The sequence below is a fragment of the Macadamia integrifolia genome, chromosome 3 (genome assembly GCF_013358625.1).
Source record: "Macadamia integrifolia cultivar HAES 741 chromosome 3, SCU_Mint_v3, whole genome shotgun sequence".
Classification (NCBI taxonomy): domain Eukaryota; kingdom Viridiplantae; phylum Streptophyta; class Magnoliopsida; order Proteales; family Proteaceae; genus Macadamia; species Macadamia integrifolia.
The window spans coordinates 30,571,279-30,596,764 of record NC_056559.1 but is presented as its reverse complement, the minus strand read 5'-3'; the positions used below and the strand labels follow the sequence as shown (position 1 = coordinate 30,596,764).

At 36.3% G+C, this 25,486-nt stretch overlaps 2 protein-coding genes across 3 annotated transcripts; both read right to left on the bottom strand.

Moving 5' to 3' along the window:
• Positions 1-1,701: 1,701 nt before the first annotated feature.
• LOC122073130 (peroxidase 17-like) lies at positions 1,702-3,371 on the bottom strand. Its single transcript, XM_042637663.1, has 3 exons — positions 2,992-3,371; positions 2,699-2,890; positions 1,702-2,605 (listed from the first exon to the last, which is right to left on the bottom strand). Exons 1-3 carry the CDS (start codon positions 3,211-3,213, stop codon positions 1,988-1,990), a joined length of 1,032 nt encoding a protein of 343 aa, XP_042493597.1. The 5' UTR covers positions 3,214-3,371; the 3' UTR covers positions 1,702-1,987.
• Positions 3,372-10,546: 7,175 nt separating this feature from the next.
• Positions 10,547-25,353, bottom strand: LOC122072986 (F-box protein At1g78280-like). 2 transcript variants are annotated; one of them, XM_042637447.1, is made up of 16 exons: positions 24,644-25,353; positions 23,335-23,445; positions 23,047-23,102; positions 22,707-22,849; positions 22,065-22,262; positions 21,751-21,950; positions 19,509-19,608; positions 18,744-19,340; positions 17,999-18,136; positions 16,389-16,469; positions 15,977-16,308; positions 15,595-15,849; positions 14,395-14,479; positions 14,101-14,305; positions 11,529-11,697; positions 10,547-11,008 (listed from the first exon to the last, which is right to left on the bottom strand). In XM_042637447.1, the coding sequence occupies exons 1-16, from the start codon at positions 24,790-24,792 to the stop codon at positions 10,870-10,872; spliced, it is 2,958 nt and encodes a 985-aa protein (XP_042493381.1). In that variant the 5' UTR covers positions 24,793-25,353; the 3' UTR covers positions 10,547-10,869. The 2 variants fall into 2 exon arrangements, with proteins under 2 accessions (XP_042493381.1, XP_042493382.1); XM_042637448.1 differs by having other exon boundaries at positions 18,014-18,136; positions 24,644-25,352.
• Between the last annotated feature and the right edge of the window lie 133 nt (positions 25,354-25,486).

The window sequence follows — 25,486 nt, the reverse complement described above, 5'->3', positions numbered from 1 at the left end:
CATTAAATAGATTTTTGGAAAAACATAGAATGCAATTACAAGAAGGGTTTTTATTTTTTAAATTCATACCTCCTCCATAGAAGGAGGTGGTGGGAAGGTAACGGCCAATGAACACGCGCTTAACTCATCAAAGCTTCCCCAACTATCAGACGGTTGTCATTCAATTAAAAGAAAGTTATAACTTTTTGGTCACCAATTTGGTGAGAACAAGTTGTTCCCTTGGTAGAATTAAAAGTGTGTGTGATTTAACATATATAATCCATCTTAGCTTGCATAAAGTGGAATTTTCTTTCCATTTGGTTGGCCCAGCCTACAGTTTTAATCTATTTTTGACTGAAAACCACTTTGAAAAATTTGGCTAAAATGTGTGAAATAGCTGAAAACATGAATTTGGAACTGAAATATTCCAAAGGAGATAAACATTTTGGTTTACTATCAGAATCCGAAATTTCTGAACAGTAAGTTGAAATGAAATGAAAATCACAACTTAAACTCCCAATGCTGGCATTTCTGTTTTGGGATTGATTCCCGTCCCTATTCAGCTACACGAGAGAGAGAGAGAGAGAGAGAGAGAGAGAGAGAGAGAGAGAGAGAGAGAGAGAGAGAGAGAGAGAGAGAGAGAGAGAGAGAGAGAGAGTTTATTGAAGAAACTGATTTTCACCTTAATTAGTGAGTTAGTAGTTGGTGAGACGGATTCCACCTTGGCTATAAAACTAGGAGCTGTATGTGACCTTTCAGGTTACTAAAAGTGAAAAATCAATGACCCTTTCTACTAGTTTTGCCTTCTTTCCACCATTAATGGCTATCAAACAAACCCCTCCCTGCTTGCTTATGTTGGATCATATGTAGAATTGCACTACCTAGTAGCTAGTCCTTCTCTCTCTTTCCCACTGGGTGGTCCACTTTAAGAAATATCCTTTACATGGCCTTCACACAGTGGGCTTTTCCAAGTACAGAACAATCCTTGCCGTCTTAGCTCCAAACACTGAAACACAAATAGGGGCCAAGCGTGGACCATCATTCTTATCACCTCTTAAAATCTGAGTCTTTATAGGCCAAACTCAAGATCCATAATGAAAGAAAATTCAAATTCGCTTTGAATCTCTACAAAGCCTTTCACTCTATATCATGGGTTTATGGGGATTTTATCATCTAAGCCCTAAGCAAATTGTGATTTTCATCATCTAAGCTTAATTGTGATGAGATCATCTGAGAGTTAATGTTTTCCTTCTACCAAAAAGTAAAAACAAAGGGTGCAATGACTCTATAGGCCTATGCCAGACTCGCAGGCCAATGGGAGGGCAACTGGGAGTATTTTCAGTGCACAATGGGATGGGGTAACACGTTTTTTTTACGCCCTACTAGAGTCGCTAGATTGGCAGGGTTCTTTTTCTCAATAATAAATTATTTTTTCCCTTTTATAAAGGGTCCATGCACGATTGTGTGTACATAAACGGCCGGTACATTGGCTCATCCTCTAATAGAAGGGAAAAATGACATTACTGTCTCTCCTCCATTCGATGGTTGGTGTTTTTGCCTAAAATGATTCTCACAAGTCACATGTGACTCCCAATGGATGTATCCAATGCACGAGACCCTTATCTCCGCTTCACAGAGAGGCCTCGAATCCAACAGCCACTAGATCACAATAGAACAACTTTAGCGTTGCACTGAGAGTTGAGAACTAATGAGAATAAAATATGCATAAAAACCAATTCCAATTTCCAAGTAGAATCACTCAAAATAGATGATGCCAAACGTGCCCCACACCCTATTGCAATTTGCAACAACTAACGCAATTGCACAGGATTAGCAAGGCAAGTTCCAAGTTGCCTGTCCATCTATTCTACAATGGGATTCTCACATTTGCAGTAGTTTTCTTCTAATGGTTTTCCATGAAAGCTAACATCTAATCTCATCTTTATTACTTTCTATCCAATACTACTGATCAGACTATTACACTGGTAATGATAATCTCTTCTATCTCTCACTTCTCTATTAGTTCATCATCTAAAGTCTCAATCAAGATTTCCATAGGTCGCTGGTTAACAACTCTGCAATTCTGCCGGATTTCTCCCGGACGGCCAGATTGGAGATCACCCATTTTCACCATACCCTCGACAAAGGCATTAAAGAACTCCTCTTGATTGCTGCTGAAGTTTTGCACGAATTCGCGAGTCCATTCATTGGTGTATAGAGTTTGATCTGAATTGAGAAATCCTCTTCCAGAGACCAAGTCCTTAAAATATTGATTATCGAAAACATGTGGAGTTGCATCAAGGTCTCCTATTATCTCCTCGTCTCCTCCTATTGGGCAGAGCTTGTCAAGCTTTTCTCTATACTCGGGCTCCATCGCAGGGTCAGGCTTGCCTGTGCCCGACTGATTGTAGAGGCGGTAGACAATTGAGAAGCACCGTCCGTTGCCAATCGAGTGAGAACCAGAGAGGGCTACAAGGTCCTTTACAGAGAGATCAAACTCACTGAATAGATCGATGAGCGCGCTTGCAGTGGCTCTTGGGCTTGGCATGATTTTGTTGGAGTCTTCTTGGCTAGCCATCAAGCTATCTTTCCTTCCCAGCTTGACTTCCCAATTGGGTCCTCCGGTCTGCAACAGAAAAAAAAAAACAGAGCACATATGTGAAAAAGAGTGGATTTTTATGTAATCTCTGAGTTGGGTTTCCATGGAAGTTGTTGTCACCAATACGACGGCATCTCTAGAGGCCATGATAATAATATCTGCGCATGATACAACGCCTGGACAGAGATTCTCTAACTCCTCCTTTGCTTCATCGATGACTTCATATGATCTCAGCGAGTTTATATTTGACAGAGAGAGTTTCTCGCCAAGCATATTAGGTGTGTCATCTAGCAATAAAGAAGCGTCACAGCCCTACAAAAAAGATTAACAATGCTAATGACATCACAGCGCAAGGATTGGCTTTAAAAAAAAATAAATAGAAAATTGAATCAAACACACAGAGGCAACCATACATCAACAAAGCAATCATGGAACTGAAAGCGCATGACAGATGCTGCATTTCTTGGATCCCTTTTCATGGCTTTCTTCATCACTTCTCTCACCACCGATTCTGCTCCTGGACATGTTTCTGCGTAAAAACCCTGCTTCAGTTCTGTTGCAGTGGTCAAGATCAGCATCTTATGGAAGAAGAAGAGTAGGATCACCCACTGTGCAAGAGGGAGAGTGGACATCATTTTGGACTTCTGCAGAAGTTAGGGTGGTGGATTACTGGGTTGGGTGCCTTGGGGTTGATGGATCTGTCTCACTTCTCAAGTTGTTATGGGGAGGGAGGGGAGGGGAGGGGAGTGTGAGGCTTGGTAGGGTAAGGATGGGGGATGAGGGTCTTTAAATTGGAAGGGAAAGATGGTGCATTCAATGAATGGGTTTTGAATACAAACCACATATGGCAAAGATACTTGTAATGGTTTCAGCCTCAGCCATGTACCCAAGTCTTTTTACTGATTAAGTGATTAGAGCTTTTGGCCCATTGAAGGGGTAACAGTTAGGGCCCACTGTGCTGATGGTGGACTGTGGAATTTGAAGAAAGGAAAATATCCCCATTGGACGACTTGATCCTGTGGGCTCTACCTTAATTGTTAGAGTTTGCAACAGCCACAATGTCATTAACACCATTAATCAACCCAAGCATCCATCTTTATCTTCTTACCTTATGTAACTGACTCCTCCTTTCCACCTAATTAGAAGGTTGATAGTTTCTCTAGGATGGAAAGTTGGGGTTTAGTCAGTTGGAAGCTATCTATATTCATGAATTTGGACCGTCGATCTCCGGTTTACGCTATTCCTTGTACGACCACCGTAAGATATCTTCGATATTTTCAAGAATCGATAGCCACATGGCCATTGGATTCTTTATGATTTTAATAAACGGTAGGGCCGCGTGTACAGCGTTACGCTGGAGATGGCTGGCAAGTGTCAATTGAGTGTGTGTGTATGGTATGAAAGAATGGCACTTCCTTCTTGTGAACTTAAGATAAGGAAACTCAATTAAAAAGGGTTCAGTCCTTCTGTTTTGGTACCAAGGTGCTTTGGTGCCACTGCTTTGATTAGAAACTCTCTTATCTCTTAGCTGTTTGCCTTTTGAAATGAGTCTCAATAGGATGGCCTTGGTATTGGTATTCAGTGGGATGTGTTTTAAGGGTTCTCCTTGGTTTCTCTTCTAGTTTCAAAGAAAACATAGAAGGGCTATGTGACTCCCAAGTCCCAAGGGATTCAAATACTACAAATGGTTAGTTTTCATGATTTGGGTTGTTTTGTGGGGGTGGTCCAAAAGTCCAGTTAGTCACTTTCTCCATTAGATAAGGCTGGTGGACCACTCATGGGTTTAGGTATCTGGATCGGGTTGGCTGTGATATAAGTCTATTCATATCGGTATTGATATTGGTATTGATGGATGACCACCTGACTCACATTCTTTCCTCTCCACCCATACATGTCATGTGACACGTGATAGTGTAGCTTTGTATATGAGCCAATATGGATTCCAATGCATCTTCCAAGCAATGAATTATGAATGGCAGACCAGAGGGAGCTTTCCAAGTTTTTTTTCGATGCATGGAAACACAAATGTTCCCTTTCTCTAAACATTAAAGAAATTTTTATGGGACAATGTTTTCTGTTCAAGAGCACATACCCTATGCTCAGACCCTGTGTCTATTCCTCAATCTCTCTCTTACTCCAATGTAATGACTTCCTGTCCCTCTTTAATTATACAAAAGGGGGCTATGAATGGGTATTTCTTGCTGACGTAGCATACATTCCCAAACAAATAGCACTCTTTAATACATTGAACTTCTACATGGTGATAAATGGATGAATCCATGCAATAGAGTATCCTGCTAACATGGCTTGATAAAACTTGAACTCTATATTACTTGCAACTTAAGTGGTTCAAATTACAAAGTTGTCATTTCCCATTTGTGGCAAGTAGGGTCCCCCCATTATGTCGGTTAAATGTAATATGTATATGAGGTACGCTATCATATAAACCTAAATCCTTGTTCGGCTAGTCTATACTTCTTCACAAATATTCATATTTATTTTAAAGTTAAAAACTCATAAGAAATAAAATAAACTAAAATTAAAAAATTGGCACATATTAGTTTGTTTAAAATCATAGGTTTGTGCTCATTGATTATCACCATTTAATTGTGGAAACCTTAAACGAAGAGATGCATAATGGTAGTTTGTGAACTTTGTACCATTAGCTATGTTTGATGTGGTTCAACCAAAATTAGTGAAAAAGAAATTGTAACTTTACCTTTTTGCCCATTAGTATAACACACTTAATCCTTAAGTGATGGTGAAATTATGTCATTTCACATGTGTATAGAAAAAATGCATGAGAATGACATGGTGGATGGTAACTTCCAAATTATTTTGAAACATTTTCTTCCTTTAATTGTAAGAATTTTTTAAAATAAGACAAGTGACAATCAGAAGAAGGTTAAAATTTATCAATTCACCACTTTGGTTACAACAAGATGCAATCTTAATAGAAAAAATTGAATAGAGTTTCATAAGAGAGAGTTGATCATTGAGTATAGAAACTAGGAAATTTTACATTAAAGACTGGTTAGACTCAAAATTTTGGAAGGTTTGGGAATCTCTATGGTATTGATTAAGAGACTAATTAGTTCTATGTAGACGAGTTTATTAAACTAGGGCAAGAGGTGATTTTGGAGCTGTTTTCACCAATATCATACTTTTTTTAAATATGAATTAACACCAATATTATCTAATGTTCCTAAATATTAGTAAATCATGATGGCCCTACCTATTAGAAAATGTTTGTAGGACTTGCTTAATTTATAAGGCAACTAGGGTTGGCTACCCCACACCCCCACTCATCTTTGTATTAAAACAAAGAAATACATTCTCCATTTAATTTCAAGAAAATGGAACTTAATTAACTTTTGAATTTTTTTTTAATCATGATTATGTAACCTACCTAAAACTCTTACTATATCGATAAATATAATTTTTAATATAAAATATATTCGTATTCAAATCAAATAAATATAATTGCAAAATAAAATAAAATTTCATAACCAAATATCATATTTTTTAGAGTTAGTAACATTATCATGTAAAGTTTATAAAAAATTCTACTTAGTAATTTCAGTTCCCCTTTATTTCCCTTGCAACCAGAGTTACAAATAAAACAAAGAGGCTACAAAAGAAGAGGTACCAATTAATCCACCTCATTTCCATGATCCCATCCCTTTCTATAGTGATATTTTTGTTTGACTGTGATTGCAGTTTCACAAAGGTGTTGCAAACCTAGACTTGAGACATTTCCTTTTCAAAACTACCATACAATCTCCACTAAACCTATCCATCTTCTTGTGAAATATCACACTTCTTTGAATCTCTTTTCAAAGTATAGACTGAGACTTGACGAGCATATGGAACCCATCAATTTCCTTTAATTAAAGCAGATTGTTATATCAGTTTCAAAAGTAGAAAGACTCCAACTTAGATGTTTAACTTCCTATATGGAATCATATGTTGTTGTGGACATGGTCCGACCCAAAAGCCTCTACTTCATAAACTCATCAAATCATGCTCTCTGTCATGCCATTATCTTCTTATTAAACTTTGGTCGTTGTATTAGTGAAATTACTCATATTGGATCAGTTACCTTACCTCTTTCTTCTCCTCGATCTTTGATTCTCAAAAATCCATTTTTTTTTTTTAGGCTCTGTCAACTTATGGATCAAATTGTGTGTTGTTTCATCTTCTTGCTTATTTTGGGAATCTGATTGGCAAAGGTCAAAGGAGCGGCCACTCTTCTACTTTGATTTTGGGCGGCGTTCTCATCAGGCTTTTGCTCTCTTACCGTCAAAAGAAGAATTAACAGCTAAAGACAATCAACTTGTGGCACAAACAACGTTTTGGTAAGCCATATTCATCTATAGTTATCATGAATATACGAGAGGGTTGTGTCATTCAAATATAATTATAGTGGCATTTTATGTAATTATTTGAAATGTGATAAAATAAATGACAATCAAGCACATCGAAAAGATTTCCGTATATACAAACTTGTAAAATTTTTCAGGTAAATTTTTTGGGTGAAAATTACTAGTAATATTTTATAAGGAAATGGGTGAAACCTTATTGGTTGAAATAAGACTCACATATGAAAGTGGATACGCAATAAAATTTTGATTTTAGTGCCATTTTCCAATCATATAGGTGCTCGCAATTACCATAAAAAGATTCAACATTATCTAATGAAAGTGTTACTCCTAAATTGTCCACATATGATTCTCACATGTATATGAGAGGGTAATTCAAATTTGGTTATAATGGTATTTTACGTAATTATTTGAAATAATTTTTGTTATGTAAAATAAATGGCAAATAAGGATTGAAAAATCCTACAATAGCACTTTACATCATATTCTACCTTTAAATAAACATTAGAAATTTTTTCAGCACGTACAAGTTTACTTGTAAAAATTTTAATCTATTACATGAAAATAGATGGAGTCTTATTGTTGGAAGGAGGTAAAAGATGATGGAAAAGTCATCGTAAAAGTTTTCAATGCTTGTTTTTCTTTGTAAGAGTATATAAAATAATTACATAAAATGGAGTTATAACTAAATTTGAATTATGCGACCTCTATTGATTGTGAGAATCATATAAGTGTGGCGGGTTGTATAAGTATTGAAAATTCTGTACACTCGAGTTATTGAAAAATTTTCAAAAGAAAATTTTAAGATCCAAAAATTATATAGTCCTCAAACAACCATTGGAAAATTAGATTTTCTGATATGATTAGTTTATACTGAAAACCTAATTATTCAACTATTTATTTTTAATAAAAGTGTTACAGATAATATTTTAAATGAAGATAAAAATAATAATAATAATAATTATTATATAAGATAGTTTCTATGACAATGTTCTGAGAATCCAGTCTTCATCCATCTGGTTTGTTCTTTGTCCTCCACTAGGACAATTTGAGTTGACTGGTAATACTTTTTGAGTCCGACTCACAAAGGAAGATGTCCATTGCAATTTGTAAGTGGGCGCACTCCACAGTCCACAGTACTCCTTTGTTTTTGGTAGAACACTCCACAGCATTCCACCTTAAGCTATAAGGTGTCACATCACTTCACTTTGATAAGAATATTCTATTGAGTAGGGTTATAATAGTTTTTTATGTGTCACTTGCTCATTTGCGAATATGCATTTTCTCTTTCATACATCCCAACAATCTTGGAAGGTTTTCATTAAAAATAAAATAATAATAATAAATAAAATTCTTGGAGGGCTCAATCTACAATTTTCATACAATTTGAGGGAGAATTCTTGGATCCTGATTCCTCACCCTCTCAACTCATGTTCCGTAGGGATCAAGTTTTTCAAAGACCATAGTGAATGGATTTCATTTATCATAAAGGATGTTGGAGGGATTTTTTGGGAGGGTTCTAAAACCTGTGATGAAGGAATTTTTTTTTTTTTATTACAATTAAAAAAGCAAAAAGGTGAAAATTTTCCCCAAGCAATGGGTGGGGTTGAAATCGTCTACAATTTCGAACTCGTACAATTCCGTGCAATACCACCTTCAGGCGGTGACACGTGTATTGATACCAATACAATGGTCCAGATCTTGTACAACTAATAAAACATTAAATCAGTGAAGAGGCATTTAAATCAGATCTGAACCATTGTATTGGTATCAATACACGTGTCACCGCCTAAAGGTGGTATTGCACAGAATTGTACAAGATCAGAATTGCAGACGATTTTTTTCCGCGTTAAATGGGCACGGTCTCTTATCCTTGATGGTGTGATAACTTTAATTAAATCACCTCCCCTAATTCCATTAAAGATTTGAGGAAAAAATATAGAGGAATACGTGTTCAACCTGCATATCTATATATGGTAGGATTAAATGTTATTCTATTAGAGTACAAAATAAATATATAGGAATACATGTTTTTCTCGAAAAAGAAGGAATACGCGTCTATACATAGCAGATTTAAACACCTTGTGCAATTCCATTAAGGAGTAGAGGAAAAACAAAAAAAAAAAAAAACAAAAAAAACAAAAACAAAACAAAACAAAACAGAGGAATTCGTGTTCAACCTTCATATCTATACATGGTAGGATCAAATGTAATTCCTTAAAAGTACAAAATAAATTCAAGGGAACACACTTTTTTTTTTTTTTTTGGCAAGGAGGAATACGCGTTTAACTGATGTATCTATACATAATAGAATTAAACAAGGAAAGAAATACCTATACAATAAATGGACGAGGATATTAATAGCAAAATATTACAGTAGTGGTAGAGGAGAAATCATTTGATATTTAGATCATTGTTGGCAAACCAAGTTTTGACTAAGAAAACTAGGCCCAGTTTGGTCAAGAGTCATGGAGACTCGTCCTGTGTTAAAAAATGACAAGACTCAAACAAAATCATATTGAGTCATTCAAGACTCGTTTGTTTTGTCCGAGTCACAACAAAACGGTCGATTATTGTCAAAAAATTGAGTTGGCATTTCTGAATAATTTTGAACTAAAAATATTCTAATGATGTGAAATGTTCAATGCCTGAAGTCTTCTGTAATGAGTCTAGTGATTATTGAGTGTATACATCTAAATTTTAATTTAAAAAACATGATTCAAGACCATGACATATTCAAGTTGGATCTTATCACTTTCATTCAAGAGACATTGAATGATGGGTTTCATAAAAAAGAAAAAAGAAAAAAAAAAAAAAAAAAAAAAAAAAAAAAAAAAAAAAAAAAACACTTCTATTCTATCTTGTCTCATTCATTTTATCTATTAATTATTTATTTGGATTGCTTGAGAAAGACTAGTATGAAAATGAGAGCAGGAAATTTAACATGACTCACTCCGACTCGTCGAGTTGAGTCACAAAACCTGATTTTCCATCAATGATTTAGATAGAAGAAACCCAAGACAGGCCATTGATATTAGGAGAAGTGTCACAAAATATGTGTTCCTCTTCATCACCCCACCCGCAACCCACCCACTTAAAATTTCAAGTTCCTCCAGCGCAGCCCTCATACCTGCCCATCTCAACCCTCATGCTCAACCCTGTTCACTACAACCCAGACTTCATTTGACTACACAAATTAGTCCTCAAAACCGGTTATCAATCTTCAATTGATTTTGGCTAATCGATCTTAATAAAGCGGATTGGGTTGAGATATCTCAACCTGACATAGGGCTGGTCCAGTCTAAAGTTGAGTCAAAAAGACCTTTGGATTGAGCTAGGGTTTTAAAAAGCCTAACCCAATCTGACCCATCGATACCCCTAGATATATTATACTCTTCTCTTAAAAAGATGTTGGTAACTGATAAGGAGCAAAACTACACAAGGGCAACTCAAGAATTAATTTCTAAACTGATAACCTCTCAAGACACATCCAATTCCAGTGCAAGAGGCTCCTGCCAGTATGGGTTATGGGGAGGGTCATAATGTACACAGCCCCTCTCCCCCCAATGTAAGAAAACAGACGGCATTGGTTAAATAATAAAAATTATTATTATTATTTGGGTAGGAAGAGATATTGAACTTGAGAGCTACTAGTTTACATAGTTCACGATTTAAGGGAAGACAAAAAAATTAACCTATAATTTACCGTTTACAACTTTCTCTAGCTGATACATATGATGACTAAGTGTAAATAAAATTAAGAAAAAATTATAATATAACATAGAAAAGGCACTACAAGTAATATTTGAAAACACCACTTCCCATCAGCTGCAGCATATTAACAGTTGCTAATTGTTCAGCAGGGACTTTCTGCTCATAGGCTGAGTTTGAGGAATGTGAGGAACAGCACTAACAGAAACTTTCGTACTTGTTCAAATCACCCCAGACAGCTTCTTCAACCTCTTCCCACGAATTTGCAGACCTCAGTTCTTTCCATAGGCTAAAGATAGCTCCTAATATATTCTCGTCATGCAAGATACAGTAGCACCTGCAAAGATATGAAACCAACAAATTTTTTTGAAATCAAGTAGCTGCTTATGCTATATTTTTGTTTTCTCTATTAGTAAAACCAAAAATATCAATGGCATCATCTTCCTGACACCCCTAATTATGCCTTTATTTTGTTCATTAAGGTCTGAGAATATGCTTCCCCACCAGAAAGTAGAACACTCAAGCAAATATATATGTATATATACATATATATTTAAAGCTCCTAAGTTTCTGAAAAATCAAAGCATAATTTCTAATGCAGTGGTATTTGATTATGTCATTAGAAGACCACAGGGAAGTCATTCTGAAAAGAAAGAAAGGCTTTTCTTACTAAAAAACCAGAACACTCAATATTCCATAGCTAAGAAAGAAATTAAATCATCCATGTCACCGTCACAGTCTGTTGATAGGATAGAAAATTATCCAAAATTAACTTCTCTTTTTTCCCTGGGAATGGGGAGGGGCAGGAAGAAGACAGTAGGCCAAAGCATTGATAGAAATGAGTCTTGCTAACTTACATGGCACGGTATGAGGTTCTGCTAAACTTATTCTGACTTCCCATTGGTCCATCCTGTGATATCCTTCTCACAAAGGCAAGTCTGTAGCTTTCTAGAAACTGCTGAAGTAAATATGAATTTCCTCTGAAGACATCCAGATGTATAGGAATCAAATCAAAAAGTGGATCACCTGCAGGAGAAACCCCAGAGAAAATTAAACACTGGGTACTGTTGGGTACTATTGTGGAATCAACCTACAAGAAATATACTTCATGAATTAAATTAATGCATATTTACAAGTAATGTCTTTCTTTTGCTTTATTTATTTATTCATTTGATTTTTTTGATAGAAAATAAAAAATTTATCATTGCAGGGTAAGTATGTGGGGGAAAAAAGGATAAAAATGTGTTGACATCCTCTCAGAAGACACATAAATCAAATGGATGAAATGCCTGAAGAATCATGTCAGGAAACATCTTAAGACAAAGATACCAATGCACGAGTATTAGCATAGACAGAATTATCCAAAATCACATTATAATACACAATTAACATTTTAAACATGCTAGAAGACATCCAAACTGACTACAGTGTTGTGCTGTAATAGAAACACATCAATGGTTTGCCATTTGGTAGGCAAGTCAGTGACTTGGAAACTCAGCCAAACTAAAATAGAATTACAAAGTAAATGCTTCTGTCTTTGTTGTCCAAGGTGGTGAAAACAGGAGGAGAACAAGAAATCTCAGTGGCTCGATGAAGTAGATTCAGAAATCAATTGGAGTTACACCAAGCTGGATTGACCTTTGCTACCACCTTCCAAACCTGATTTATATTAGATGGGTCTCAACTCTTTGAGTCCACAGAAAAGGTTTCAGATCAAAATATATGATGAGGAGAAATGATAAATTACCGTATAAAGGCGGATAGACTAAGCCACTAATGTATGTTGTCAGAATGAAAAATATTTTAGGAATTACCAAAAATCAAAAGAAAAATGTAAGTGGCATCTTGGTCATTGATTCAATTGCCGCCAATGGAGGACACCAACACCATCATATGGTTGGATTCTGTTCCCATGCCTAATATGCTTCCTTGTTATATACAAACAACAACAACAAACTCAGCCTTATCCTAACTTAATGGGTCAACTACAAGGATCTTTCATCTTTCAAAGAGATGAAAGATGAAATTAAGAGGAAAGAGGCACAGACCAGCAAGATAGGAGAAACTCAGATAAATGCTTCCTTATTATATGCAGTACAACACCACCCCCACACCCCCCCCCAAAAAAAAAAAAAAAGAAAAGAAAACAAAAAGAAAAAAAAAAAAAGAAAAAAAGAAAAGAAAAAGGAAGAAAAGAGAAGAAGAAGAATTTTTTTAATAGAAAGTCAAGTTCCCAGAAGTCTGTTCATGTTTGCCCCACCCCTACCCTCCATTTGGAGCCCAAATGCGAGAAAGAAAAATCAAAGGGGCATCACAAGACTGTGTCAAGAGGGTTCTGTAGCAAAACCATGAAGTCCACTAACATCAGTCAAGCAGAAGCAAAAAAGTTATTAAATAGACAAGTCTGTTAAACCGTAGGAGCTGCAAACAAACCATACTAGATACAAAAAAGTCCAAGGTAAGTATCATAATGGGCACTAGAATCCAAGTTATTCTACCAAGGCTCTGGATGATGCTCTGACTTGGATAGATGAAGCTCCTATATCAACTGTTTCATGCTTGGATATTGGCAGATCTATGCTGCTATTCCAGATATATTCATGAAAATGACTCAAGTGAAATGCTACCAACTTTGTACTTCAACATCTAAGAAATCAATAAGCATTATTTGGTGAATAAAGAAACTGAAGTTGAAAAGTTGAAGGACTTTACATGGAATCAAATAAACAATATATATATATATATATATAATATCTATCTGAGACAAGGAGAACGAAAATTCCTTTTCAAATATAATTCCCTGCAGCCATATCTATCAACTAGTGCATTTGCATCATAATGTGAATAAGACGGTTGTAAGCTGAAAAATTCTAGTTGAGGCTGGTAAAACTTTCCGAGCCACTACATCAATCAACAGCCAAACAATAAAATAAAAAAAGGGTGTACCCGGTGCACAAGGCTCCTGCATGTGCAAGGTCCTGGGGGAGGGGGGAACTACACAGCCTTACCCGGAAATGTTGAGAGGCTGTTTCGATAATGTAACCAGAAAATACCATGAAACGTATCCAAGGGAAAATATATTTTGAAATATAAGAACATCAGATTGAAACAAACCACAAGAGGACAAAAAATAGGACCCAGAAAAGGCATCATTTGGTGGGACAAAGAGATCTTCTACAGAAAAGAAAGTCTGTTTGGGTCATGGTAGTTCCCCAACAGCTTAAAAATGTGATAGATGCATTAGTTATTATGATTGGTTATTAAATCAGATCACTCTAGCCTGGGAAAATCTCCCAAGTGGGGTTCCAAGCCTACAGGAACATCTAGAACATGCACATGGAGATAGGGGCTGAGTTTCATTCTCATTCTCCTAAGCTAACGATAACAGATTTATACTTGATGAAAGGAAAATCTTGCACAAGGATTCACCTATAGAAAGGTCACTGAAGTCTAGAATGTGGCTGGGGCGCCATTTTCTCTGCTCTCCATTGCCACTACTGCAATCCATAGCCCCGTTAGCATTGGGCCCATTCTCATTCAAGCAAGAACCAAGAAAACATGGTTCCATATGAATATTGTCATCCATAATATCCATGTGTATCCAGGTAGGAGACTTGGGTAGGCCATTTTCATCCTAAAGTCACAAGAATATCAGATGTTAGAAATCATAAGAGGAGCAACGGACCATGAATATGAAGAGGTTAAAATAAAGAATATGAGAACCTTGGACAAATTTATCAACATTGCAAAATCTTCAGGGAGGTACTTTTCTACTTTATCAATCAGGCTGCTTGGTATTGGATCCCCCCTGCAAATACAACAGAAGCACGTCAAAGTACTAAATTGACTCACTGATGTCTTTTCAGAAGACTTCCATTTCACAATCAGTAAATTGTGACCAGATTTTACCACCATTAGTAACCCCAAAAAGCAATAAAAAGAACATACAGTCTCACCAATTTCAGTTCATGATACTTGAATTGTGATACCAAGAGGATAGAGGAATGTAGGTCAACACCGACACCCATTACAAAGGAGGAGAAAATTATAAATTTCCAATAAAGCAAGAATTTGAATCTCAATTTTGGTACCAAAACATAAAATTCCATTAGCAGACTCGAATTTTTTTTTACATGAACAAGATGAAATTAGAGCAAATAATATTGAACATTTTGAAATTCTAGAGATTGAAATGAAGCTATGAAACATTTTATTGAAACATATTCAATGTATACAGAAAAGAGGCACCTGCATCAATTGAACAATAACTACAACTCAACTCAACAAAGCCTTATGAGGTGTTTCTTTCAGAGAAACTTGGCTCCAGTAGAATTTCTCAGTATATATATATATATATATATATATTTTCACGTATTTAAATTTTACACTCCAGAAGGAAATGAAAACCTTACAAGGGATTGGTAATGAATAAAATTGAATTTTAAACATTGTCCATGAATGGATTGGCAGGAATTTACACTCCAGAAGGAAATGAAAACCTTACAAGGGATTGGTAATGAATAAAATTGAATTTTAAACATTGTCCATGAATGGATTGGCAGGAAAATGCACAACAGGGTGATTCAAACTCACAATCTATGGTCCCACCTTGAACCAAAACTTCAAGAGGTCCAAATAAGTTATTTGAACAATATTTTCAGAACCACCCAATTTATGGCTTCTCATAGAACATCTTCTGAAAGAACCAACATAATGGATGGTTGCAGTAATCTGATCCAGTTTATTTTTCTCAGATCTATGAGTGATGGAACAGTCCTGAACAGGAACATGTGCTAGGTCCTCAATAATCATTAGAAATTACTACCTATAAGCTCAGACAGCTTTTTTACTTGCAGAAACTCTAGTAGGAATGTACTAACAATTGAAGATCAACAAAATTTTATGCAATGAATGAAGACACACCATTTAGCCAAGCGGCTTGAAACATCCTTCTTCTTCCTAGTGAGAGTTTCAATAAAAAGACCCCATTCTACTGGAACACTGGATTGTTGAGAGACCCCCAGAATAGAATTCACTGAAGACAAATTCATCTTCTTTTCATTGTCTGAATAAAGGGAATCAGGTAATGATGGCAAGGGCAAGAGATGAAGTTTTCGCAGTTGATCTCCCAAAAATGAAGCCAGATTTAGGACATCATCCCATGATAGAGCATCTCTTCTGCGAATAACACAACCAATATCAAGGCATGAATTTCTGGATTTCAGCTACACTACTTCTGGCATAACAAAAGGATGAATTATTGAACTACCTTTACTTAGAATGAACTGAGGCTAGAATGACTTACAAATGAGCAAATATATACCCCTCACATCTTCTAGTAATTATATATGGCCATATCTTTGTGCTTGCAACAGGATTAACCAATTCGTGAATTGGAATACCAGCTTCTCTATATTCAAATTGTTGCTTGCTCCATACGCCAAAAGGGAAACCATTTTCTGCAGACTTCCCTGGAACCAGATTGCACTTGGTAATTACATCTGGAACTCCATTTCCATCCCATGGTACAGTTTTATAAGACCCATTTTCATAGATGAGGATTCCACTTGCCAAAACACTAGGAATGTGATCTTTCAGGGAGCTGTTGACTTTATAAAGCAGACTATAGAACTCAAGCTGCAAGCATGCAGTAGAGTTGTAGAAGTGTATGGAAAATACAAAATTTATGAAAATAAGGTTAATAGATAAAACAATACCTCAGTACCCAAACCATGGATAGAAGATTCCAGCCCTCCTTCAACATAAATCTTAATTACATAGCCATCGACGAGAAAAACCTGTTGTCAATAGATATTAGATAGGCAGGCTACATATTAACAGTGAGCTATTTCAAAGGCATGATTCATTTTCTTAGACACACAAATTATTGTGGCGTTCAACATATTAGATTTATAGATAGGGTTTCTTATATGGACAGTGTGGGAGAGCGCTCCCAACAGACAGTTTTATCTACCAGTGGACTGGTGACCTACTAATTCCGTTCCAAACAGACAGTTTTATCTACCAGTGGACTGATGACCTACTAATTCTGATGATTGGATAGAAAGGGAATGCACTTGAAGAGCCACATGCCAAATTTGATGGTATATCTCAACCATCTGGCCCACCATCAATTTTTTTTCCCCTTTTTTTTCAACAGTCCCTGTTGTTTGAACAATACCAAATAGAACTTTCTCAAACAATTTTGCAAGCATTACATTGACAAATGGAGAAATCACTTTAGTCTGAAAATTAATGCATGAGTAGATGCTAATGCGGAAAAAAGGTCTACGAACTTTAGGACATGCCAAATATTACAATATGACAGAAAAAAATTGCCCATATGAAAAGCCAACGCATATAAATTTTTTTTGATAATGTCAGTTCATGCAATTGAAAATGTCATAACCAGACTAGTTGCTTTAACTCGAGCAAGCCATGAACAGAGTTATTCCACCCAAGTCTCAATGCACTTCACAAAATAAATCAAGGAGGTCAATATATTCAGTGTGAGAGCTATTTCAAAATTACATTCTTTTGATATTTGATTCTAAAAAAAAAAAAAAAAAAAAAAAAAAAAAAAAAGAAGAAGAAGAAAAAAAGAAAAGAAAAAAGAAAAAACTTTAAATTAACTAATAATATAACAAAATACATATACATAACAATGCAAGTGTGATAGGGTAATTCCATGTAATCAAGCCTTTTCTAATATTTTCATAAAACCAGAAAATTCTATGCCATTCTGAGATATCTCTGCAATATGTCTCACGAAATCTAAAGGACCAAATTTCCTACATAATCAAAACTATTCAAGCATTCATTTTCATCCCATCACCTGTTCACTGATTTTGATCAATATAACTTAAACTTGTTTAGGTTCATGGCAAAGAAAATGATATTTCAATGTCTCCTATTTTCAGTCACAAAGATAAGGAATTTGATAATAAAAGATAATCTTGCAACATCTCTTTTTTATGACTTCCGCTTTTCCTCGTAGGCATGTAAAATAAATCTCATCTAAAAATAGCAACAGAAACCAAAAATTTTCAATTGAAAACAGACACCTTGAAGAATGCTAATTGTTTTGAGATTACTTAAGGTTGTTTCTTCTTGCTTGTGAAAGTTTATCAAGGCCAAGGCCTATATGGTCACATAAACTACTTCAGTGTTTCCCCTTCTGAACGGATATCTTTGGTATCATTACTAATATACCTCCCAAATGGTTGATTGACATACATTCCCAAAGAAATAAAAGTATCAGTTCATATCAACAAAAAGAAACACCATTCAATTGCATGTAAAAGACTAAGATCATTATATACATTACCAGGGGCTCACTTACAGGATTGCTACCTGTGCCAACTGGAAACTTCTCATCATCTGAAGGAGCAGGCACATTATGGAAAGCACAAATTGTTGCCATGCATGATGCCCATTTGTCTGTGTTCATTGCTAGACAAGCACCCTAAGGCAGTTCAAAAGATGCAATGGTTATGGTATAGACTAGATGTAAAAGAGATAGCGATTGAGTGAAACACGGAACAAATACAGCATCTGTAGAACAATTTCCCCCCATTTATTTATCTATTTTTTTTGGATAATCTGCCAATGGTCAGGTAGCAGAATAAAGTATTGAGAACCATTTGTGGGGATCTAATATACTTATGGGACACATTGTGGGAAGTGGGGTCTGGGATGTGTTGTGGGGTGGGGTGCTGGAGGGGTTGTAGGCTTTGGGATAGGACCACCAGCACCTGCTTTTCTGAAACAGATGCCATGTTTTTCCAACAATTCAAGAAAAAGATAAAGATATATGGTTAGGATCATCATAATTGGCCGAGTCTTGGCTAAGGAGATCTCCAAGGCCTATTGAAATGTTTGATCAGGCCTTCCAATGTATATCATAATGCAGTAGGACAGTGGCCACAAATTGATTCAACGGCCATCTTAGGATTACTGTCTATATCATATTGCCGACCTGATTTAGCAAGACAGAGATTGACAAGCACCTAATGATTTAATTAAAATAGACAAGGCGGAAAAATACTTTAAAGTAAAGAAAGAAAAATTACCTTCCATATTAAGTCTCTCATCCCTGGTTTTCCAACCCAAAGCTTGTGTAACCATTCTCTCATTTCTCTTTCACCCATGCAATTGCTTGGACTCCATATGGAGCTGTAGTGGTCTCTCACATCCTCTAGAAACATGGATAAGAAATCTATATCATAAGAGAAATTTTGATTTTGCAAGTTACTGTAACCTTTAGAGAAACCATTTGTATTTTTTTCATCATTATCATCAACAAGTGGGTCTTCTCCAGCTTCAGAATCATTCTTCAGTTTGTATTTCTCTTCCCTCATGATTGCTGGGTTGGTCAACCATTCTTCATCATGGAATGCATTCCCTATGGCATCTGTGAAAGTATTTTCATCAACAGCAAGCAATCCAGCACGACAAACTCCTTTATGATGATAACCAGGAGCCATATCCAGACATACAAATTCAAAATCTTTTGAATTTACAAAATTCTGGGTAACAGCAATGGTTGTTTCCAGATTGAGCACACAGTGCCACCACCCACTTGGGACAAAAATTGTTTCACCAGGTAACTGGGTGCACTCTATTGGTTTGTCTTCTTCCGCAAGCAGGGGATAAATATCAAGCCACCACTGTGACCACAAAGATAAAATCACACAAGGACTTAGCAAAATACATAAATAAATGATTCTATTACAGTTAAGAGGTAAAAAACAAAGTTACCCAAACAAGAACTGGGTGTGGGAGGGCAGACGATAGTGCTGATGGATGATCATATCCATGGTTAAAATTTTTAGTACCTGTAGAGATGTTGGAGTCTCAATATTTACGTCACCATCTTCTTCATTTACATGTACTGTGACACCAACTGGTACTCTACCCGGAGGGTATAATGCCCACCTAAACATCATTGAAATATACCTGTCAGGCATTAGCAGTTTCAACTGCAAAAAGCAGACTACTGAGGAAGCAAATTGACTGCTCAAGAGAAGGATTCTAAGTTCCCAGATAAAGATGTAATGGTAGAAATCTATGGCACCAATATAGAAAAAGTATGAAGGAAAAAAGAATTACGAGTGCATCATGGTGTCTGATTGTTGAATGAAGAAGAAACTTGATTAGATTTTCTAAAATGGCATTATACCAAATAGGAGAGATAGGAAGGGACCATGGTAAGTGCCCTATCACCTCTATGTTGAAGTTAAATTTTTGGAAAATCAAAACAGTTCCAAGGAGCATGTAGACACATCATAGTGCAATAGGAATATAAAAAAGTATCAGCATCCAAGAAGAACTATCAACTAATAAGTCTATATGCATGAAACCTTCCAAGCTATTTCCCAAAGATTTCATAAGCTTCAAATTGAAAAAACTACAAACCATACCCACCCACTATTTCCTTCTGTATATTTGGTCCCATTCCATCAAATGGTACTTCTCAGCATCCTCCATTTGGAACGTATGTAGGGGTATTCTGGGATATGTTCTTGGAATGCCCATGTAATGAGGGTTGTAAAGAAAAGAGCACTATGCATGGGCATATTATACTAAACATCTTTTACTTTTTTAAAAAAAGCAAAACATAAAAGAAAGAAGGGGGCAATTGTAGAGCCCTAACTTCTTTTCTCCATCTCATCTCTTTTCTTCTTCTTCTCCAACACTGCTGGTACATCCTACTCTTTAAAAAACGGTTCTGCTCCATACAATACAACTGAACTTGGTATCAGAGAAGAATGAACCAAAAACTGGTTCAAACTTGAACTAACCAAACCACCACAAGCCATTCTGGCTTGTTTGACCGGAGCCTGCATTATTCCCTTCTTGTTAGAAAAGACTCGGGGAATGAGGAAAGATCTCCACCACTAAATCAACATCCGAAATCATTGAATTTGATGGTACGCTGATCCAGTACTTCTCACAATCAAACTCAGCTGCAATCAACTTCTGAACATCCAGGATTTGTGATGCAGTTGCATTAGACTATGATCCCGTATGGAGGCCTAGACACAAGCTTGGGAGGTCAATAAAAGTATTGGTGGCAGTCCAATGGGATGAACACAACCTTTGGGTAGTTATATTATAGGTTAGGCCTTTTATTTTCTTGGTTTTCATTATAACAGCCCTAACTAACAAGCCCATAAAAAAAATGGGGTTCAAGTTAGTACACGAGATTAGAAGATAAGTGTTGAGTCAGATTAGGATACTTAACAGTTATCTGGTTGTGTTACTCTCCCATGGGATTTCCCTGGTTCACGATTAGTTTCACATTATCATCTGTTATGGAATTTTTTTTTTTTTTTTTTGGGGGGGGGGGGTGGTACCAAGTCTTTTTTGGCTATTCAGATGTACATTCAAGTTTCAACCAAATATTTTTTGGCTATTTGGAGAGAAAGGAACAATGAAACTTCCTATCATTTCTTTTCTATGGGTTCTCTAGTCTCCAGTCTCCACTCTTACAGAAATTAGAGGTAGAACCTTTTTCTCATCTCACAATAATTAGATGAGAATGAGATCATTCATCCAAGAGTAGAACTGTATCTTGTTGATAAGTATGAACAAGAACCTAAGATTCTATGCAGCTTTGCATTGTTTAACTGTCTTGCTCAATGGTATTGTTTTGAGTGCATGGACTTGTGTACATGGGATCAATTCTCCCATTCAAATATCTAGCAATCTCATTACTTATCAAATAAAACCATGCAAACACCTGTGGGAATATATAATTAGGAGAAGAATTCCATTGACAATCAACAGTTCCTTTTGTTACTATACTTTCCTTCTTTAATTGCACTATTGCAACATGATGCTCATACGTTCAAACAGCCTCTCTTGCGAAGCAGGGGGTAAGGCTGAGTACATTTGCCCCTCCCAGACCCTGCAGTAGTGGGAGACTCGTGCACTGGGTTGCTCCTCCCTTTTATTTATTTATTTATTATTATGAATTCCTTTTTATTGGAAAGAAAATGAGGATCAAATAGGAAACAAGTGAATATGATATACATAATTAATAAAAGAATTATCTCCATGCAGCAATAAACCTACCTTTTCCGCCCACATAAAAGAGTATTCCAAGCACTGGTAAGGGCGGGATCAACATGCCAAGATGCACCAGACCTCTCTGGCCCAATAATTAGCCATCGGAAAGGTGGTCGTTGATCTCTATCCAAGACATCAAAAAGGTCTTCTCGAAATAGATAAGGCACACTATAATCTTTCAACAAACCTGGTGCAACTTCCCCAAACTGTCAATGAAAAAAAAAAAAAAAAAAAACAAAAAGAAGTTAGAAATTTCAAACAGTTATTTTAAAGAAGCTTCATAGTTCTAATTAGCCATTCTAAAGGTGGTCGTCGATAACCTCATCATCAAAAATGTATAGAGGGTCCTCATCATGCTGAATTTTCATGTACAAGACATAATCCTTGAATTTCATAGTGATTTTTTTAGAACTCCTCTGAGAAATCCTGAATGCAGTATCTCCATAGTTCACCAATAATTGTTCAACCGTCCATGTGCTTCTTGCAGGCCACTTCTCAGCCAACTCAGTTATCAAAACCTGGAAATTGAGCATGGGAATGATCCCGTGTGAGCAGAATCAAGCATTTATTGTTGGCTCTTCTAGTTAGTCAACATAGAACTGTTCCATTAAAGAACAACTATATGAATAACAAACAAGCACATGTAAAAAAAAAGAATACCAGGAATGGGCAGTAAGTGTGGACAATACAAAAGATAAAAATAAGAGGAAAAAAAATCTGAGACAGTTCAGCCATTAGGTATCAAAATATATGCATTAGATGGGGGAAAGGTGGGGAAGGCACAAGGAATTAAAATTCTTAGAATGATTAAGAAGCTGTCACAAAGGTTAGTAAGACGAACAAAAAACAAAAAATAAGGTCTAATAATAGTTGGAAACTTTGTTTTAAAGAAGGAACATTTCCAGACAAAAAAGTAGTCCACTGTCTGCATTGAAAGTACTTCAAAAAAGAAAAAGCTTTACCGGTTTCTGTCCATCGTACTCTTGATGAAAATCCTCCAGAGAAAGGTTTTCCTTTCTTTCAACATTTCCCTTCTCAAAGGAGAATGAATCTAATGTGGTAAAACACCTGTAATATCTTCTGTAGAGGAATAAGGAGTTGAATCCTGCATAAGGTAAGAATATTAACGAATTTTTAGGATTTTTAACAGAATAGAGCCTCAGTGAAGTATCAATGGAAGTTTCCAGGAAAACAGTGTTCTGACTGTCAGTTTAGAGAAGAAAAAGGGACTCTAGGAGAGAAGGGAAGGAAGATATAAAGTAGTAAAAGTCCAGCACCCAAACCATGAGAACTATATATTACCATCAAAGTTCAAAGTCATTTTGGAAGGCTCTGCAAATTCATGCTGTACATGTTGTCTGGGAAAAAACAAAAGAAGGAAAATTTCAATTTGAACACTATAGGCAGAAAAAACAGAAGTTTAGAAAAAAAAAAAATAAAACAAAATAAAAAATGCATGCATTGTGAGTTCTATGAGGAAACTCTCCAAAAGAATGTAATTCCCAAAAGAAAAAGCCTTTGGTGTTTTGATTAAAAATCCGAAAGCACTTCAAAAGTCTCATACATTTTGCAAGAACCATCCGTACATACCGGTGCAGCGTGGTCTTTTTCCAAGAGCCTTTGTACTCAAGCTGTCCTGTAGCACTTTTAAGGCATATAGCCATCCACAGTGGTTCTTCATTGCATAGAATGTACATCACACTGCAATAAGAAAAAAAAAAAAATAATAATTTAGAGAAAAATAAATCTACCACATTCAAGTGAAAAAGTTGAAGCTACAAGACAGAAAAAAGAATTAATTCCAATCATTTAGATGAGAACTGCGTAGTGCTAAAGTAGATGGTGAGGCATTATACAATATTGGTAATGATTTAATTTTAGGGAGCAAAAATGATGTATTAGCAGCATCCCTTGAGAGATGGTTTATAGTTGGAACGGAGACCAAGCAATGGTGAAACAGGAAAGAGGACTAAAAGGATCCTTTGGTATATGAAAACTTGGTTTTTGCAGGTTCTAGTTATGTCAAGGCAGTCCTTCAGCAGGCAACTTTATTTATTGGGCAAACAATCACTTGTGGGGAAAAGGTACATTACTAGAACAGCGTTATGGTGAAACAAAATTTAGAAGGGAAGAAATTTCTACCCTCAGCAATAGAAGTATAGAACTAAATCAAATGTTAGCTCTTGACTGGCACACCAGTTGCAGTAAACACATTAACCCTTCAAATTGAAGTCATATGTGATGTATGAGATAACCTTCAAAAAGGTTCATTCCAGTACAAGGTTTCAAGAATCGGGTGATTCGGAATGGGATCAGCAGTTACCGATCCAGATTTTTGACTAGCCGATACGGCCAATTCCTAGATAAAAACATCAGAATCGTTGAAATATTCCTCATATATACCAATTCTAGGGCTTTTTCATACCAATTAAAATGGAATCCGTACCGACTGCTTTTGTAAACCACTGCGCATTCTAAGATCATGTTCTTGTAGTTTAGCTCTACCTGACTATCAATGGAAATAATAACAAAAAAAATAACATTTTTTCTTTTCTTAATAAACTTGGAGAGGGACATGAAGCTCAAGCTAGTGCAGATGTAGTTACACAAGTTACCAACGGGAAAGAGCAACGAGAGAGCAAAAACCAGATTTTAGAATATCATATAGACCAATTTGAAGATAATCATTATGAAATGAGAAACTGGGGATACAGAATCCAATATTAAACTAATTTCCAGTGAAATCATCCTGTATCTAAGGAATCAGAAAATGAACAGAGACAAAAATAATTAAGAATCATTCAGATGTTGGTTCTTACCATTACGAGAATGAAGAGAATATACATTTCTTTTTGGGGAGGGGGGGGGGTGAGACCTAACAGAGAGAGAGAGAAAGGACCTGCTAACGCAAGCAACGCGAGCGACATCACAAGGAGTGAGATTCTCCAAGATATCACAGATGATTTCATCAGGGAGGACTCGTAAGTCTCCCAGAGCAACTGATCTTCGATCTTGCACCTCCATCACCTGCGATTGAATGCCCTCCATTGCTGGCTGTGTTTCTAAGATCTGAACTTCGTTATAATTCAACTCCTCCAGACTCCAGTTCTTCCCTTCCTTCTCTTAGGTTATCAAATTTGAATTTTACAAAAAAAAAACAAGGGTTATCAAATTTGAATTACGTTAGTCTCCGAACAATAAAATGGATGAGACGCAGAGACGCGCTTTGTGAAAAATAAGCGCACGCAACTCGGACAGCGTAACCCGGACGCAAACCCCGCGCGTCTCGGTTTTGTTACAGTTTTCTCATGCGCGTTAGAACCGTGTCAAGTATCTGACTCAGATGCTGACTTGGCAGGGTGGCGCACAGAGAAACTAAAGCTTTTCCGTATACCATGAATCATCGCCAGCTTCGTGGAAATTATCCGATTCCCTTCGTTCGTCCTCTGTTGAAGCTTATTCGTTGCTGCTCCACACTCCACAGTCACCTGGAAGCAACCACGTCAACCAAAACATGATAAGGTCATCGTCTTCGTCATCATCATCAAAGCCAACGGCATCCATGAAAGCTCTACCACCGATGCAAAAGCAAAAGCAAAAGCAAACAAATGAAGAAGGATCTGGAGAAATCTAGAGTTTTTTTTTTTTTTCTTTTTTTTAAGCTTTCCATTTTCGACAACGAGTGTGTTTCAGAGAAGACTCATCTGATTGCAGCATTGTAGATACATCTTTCCACCATTGA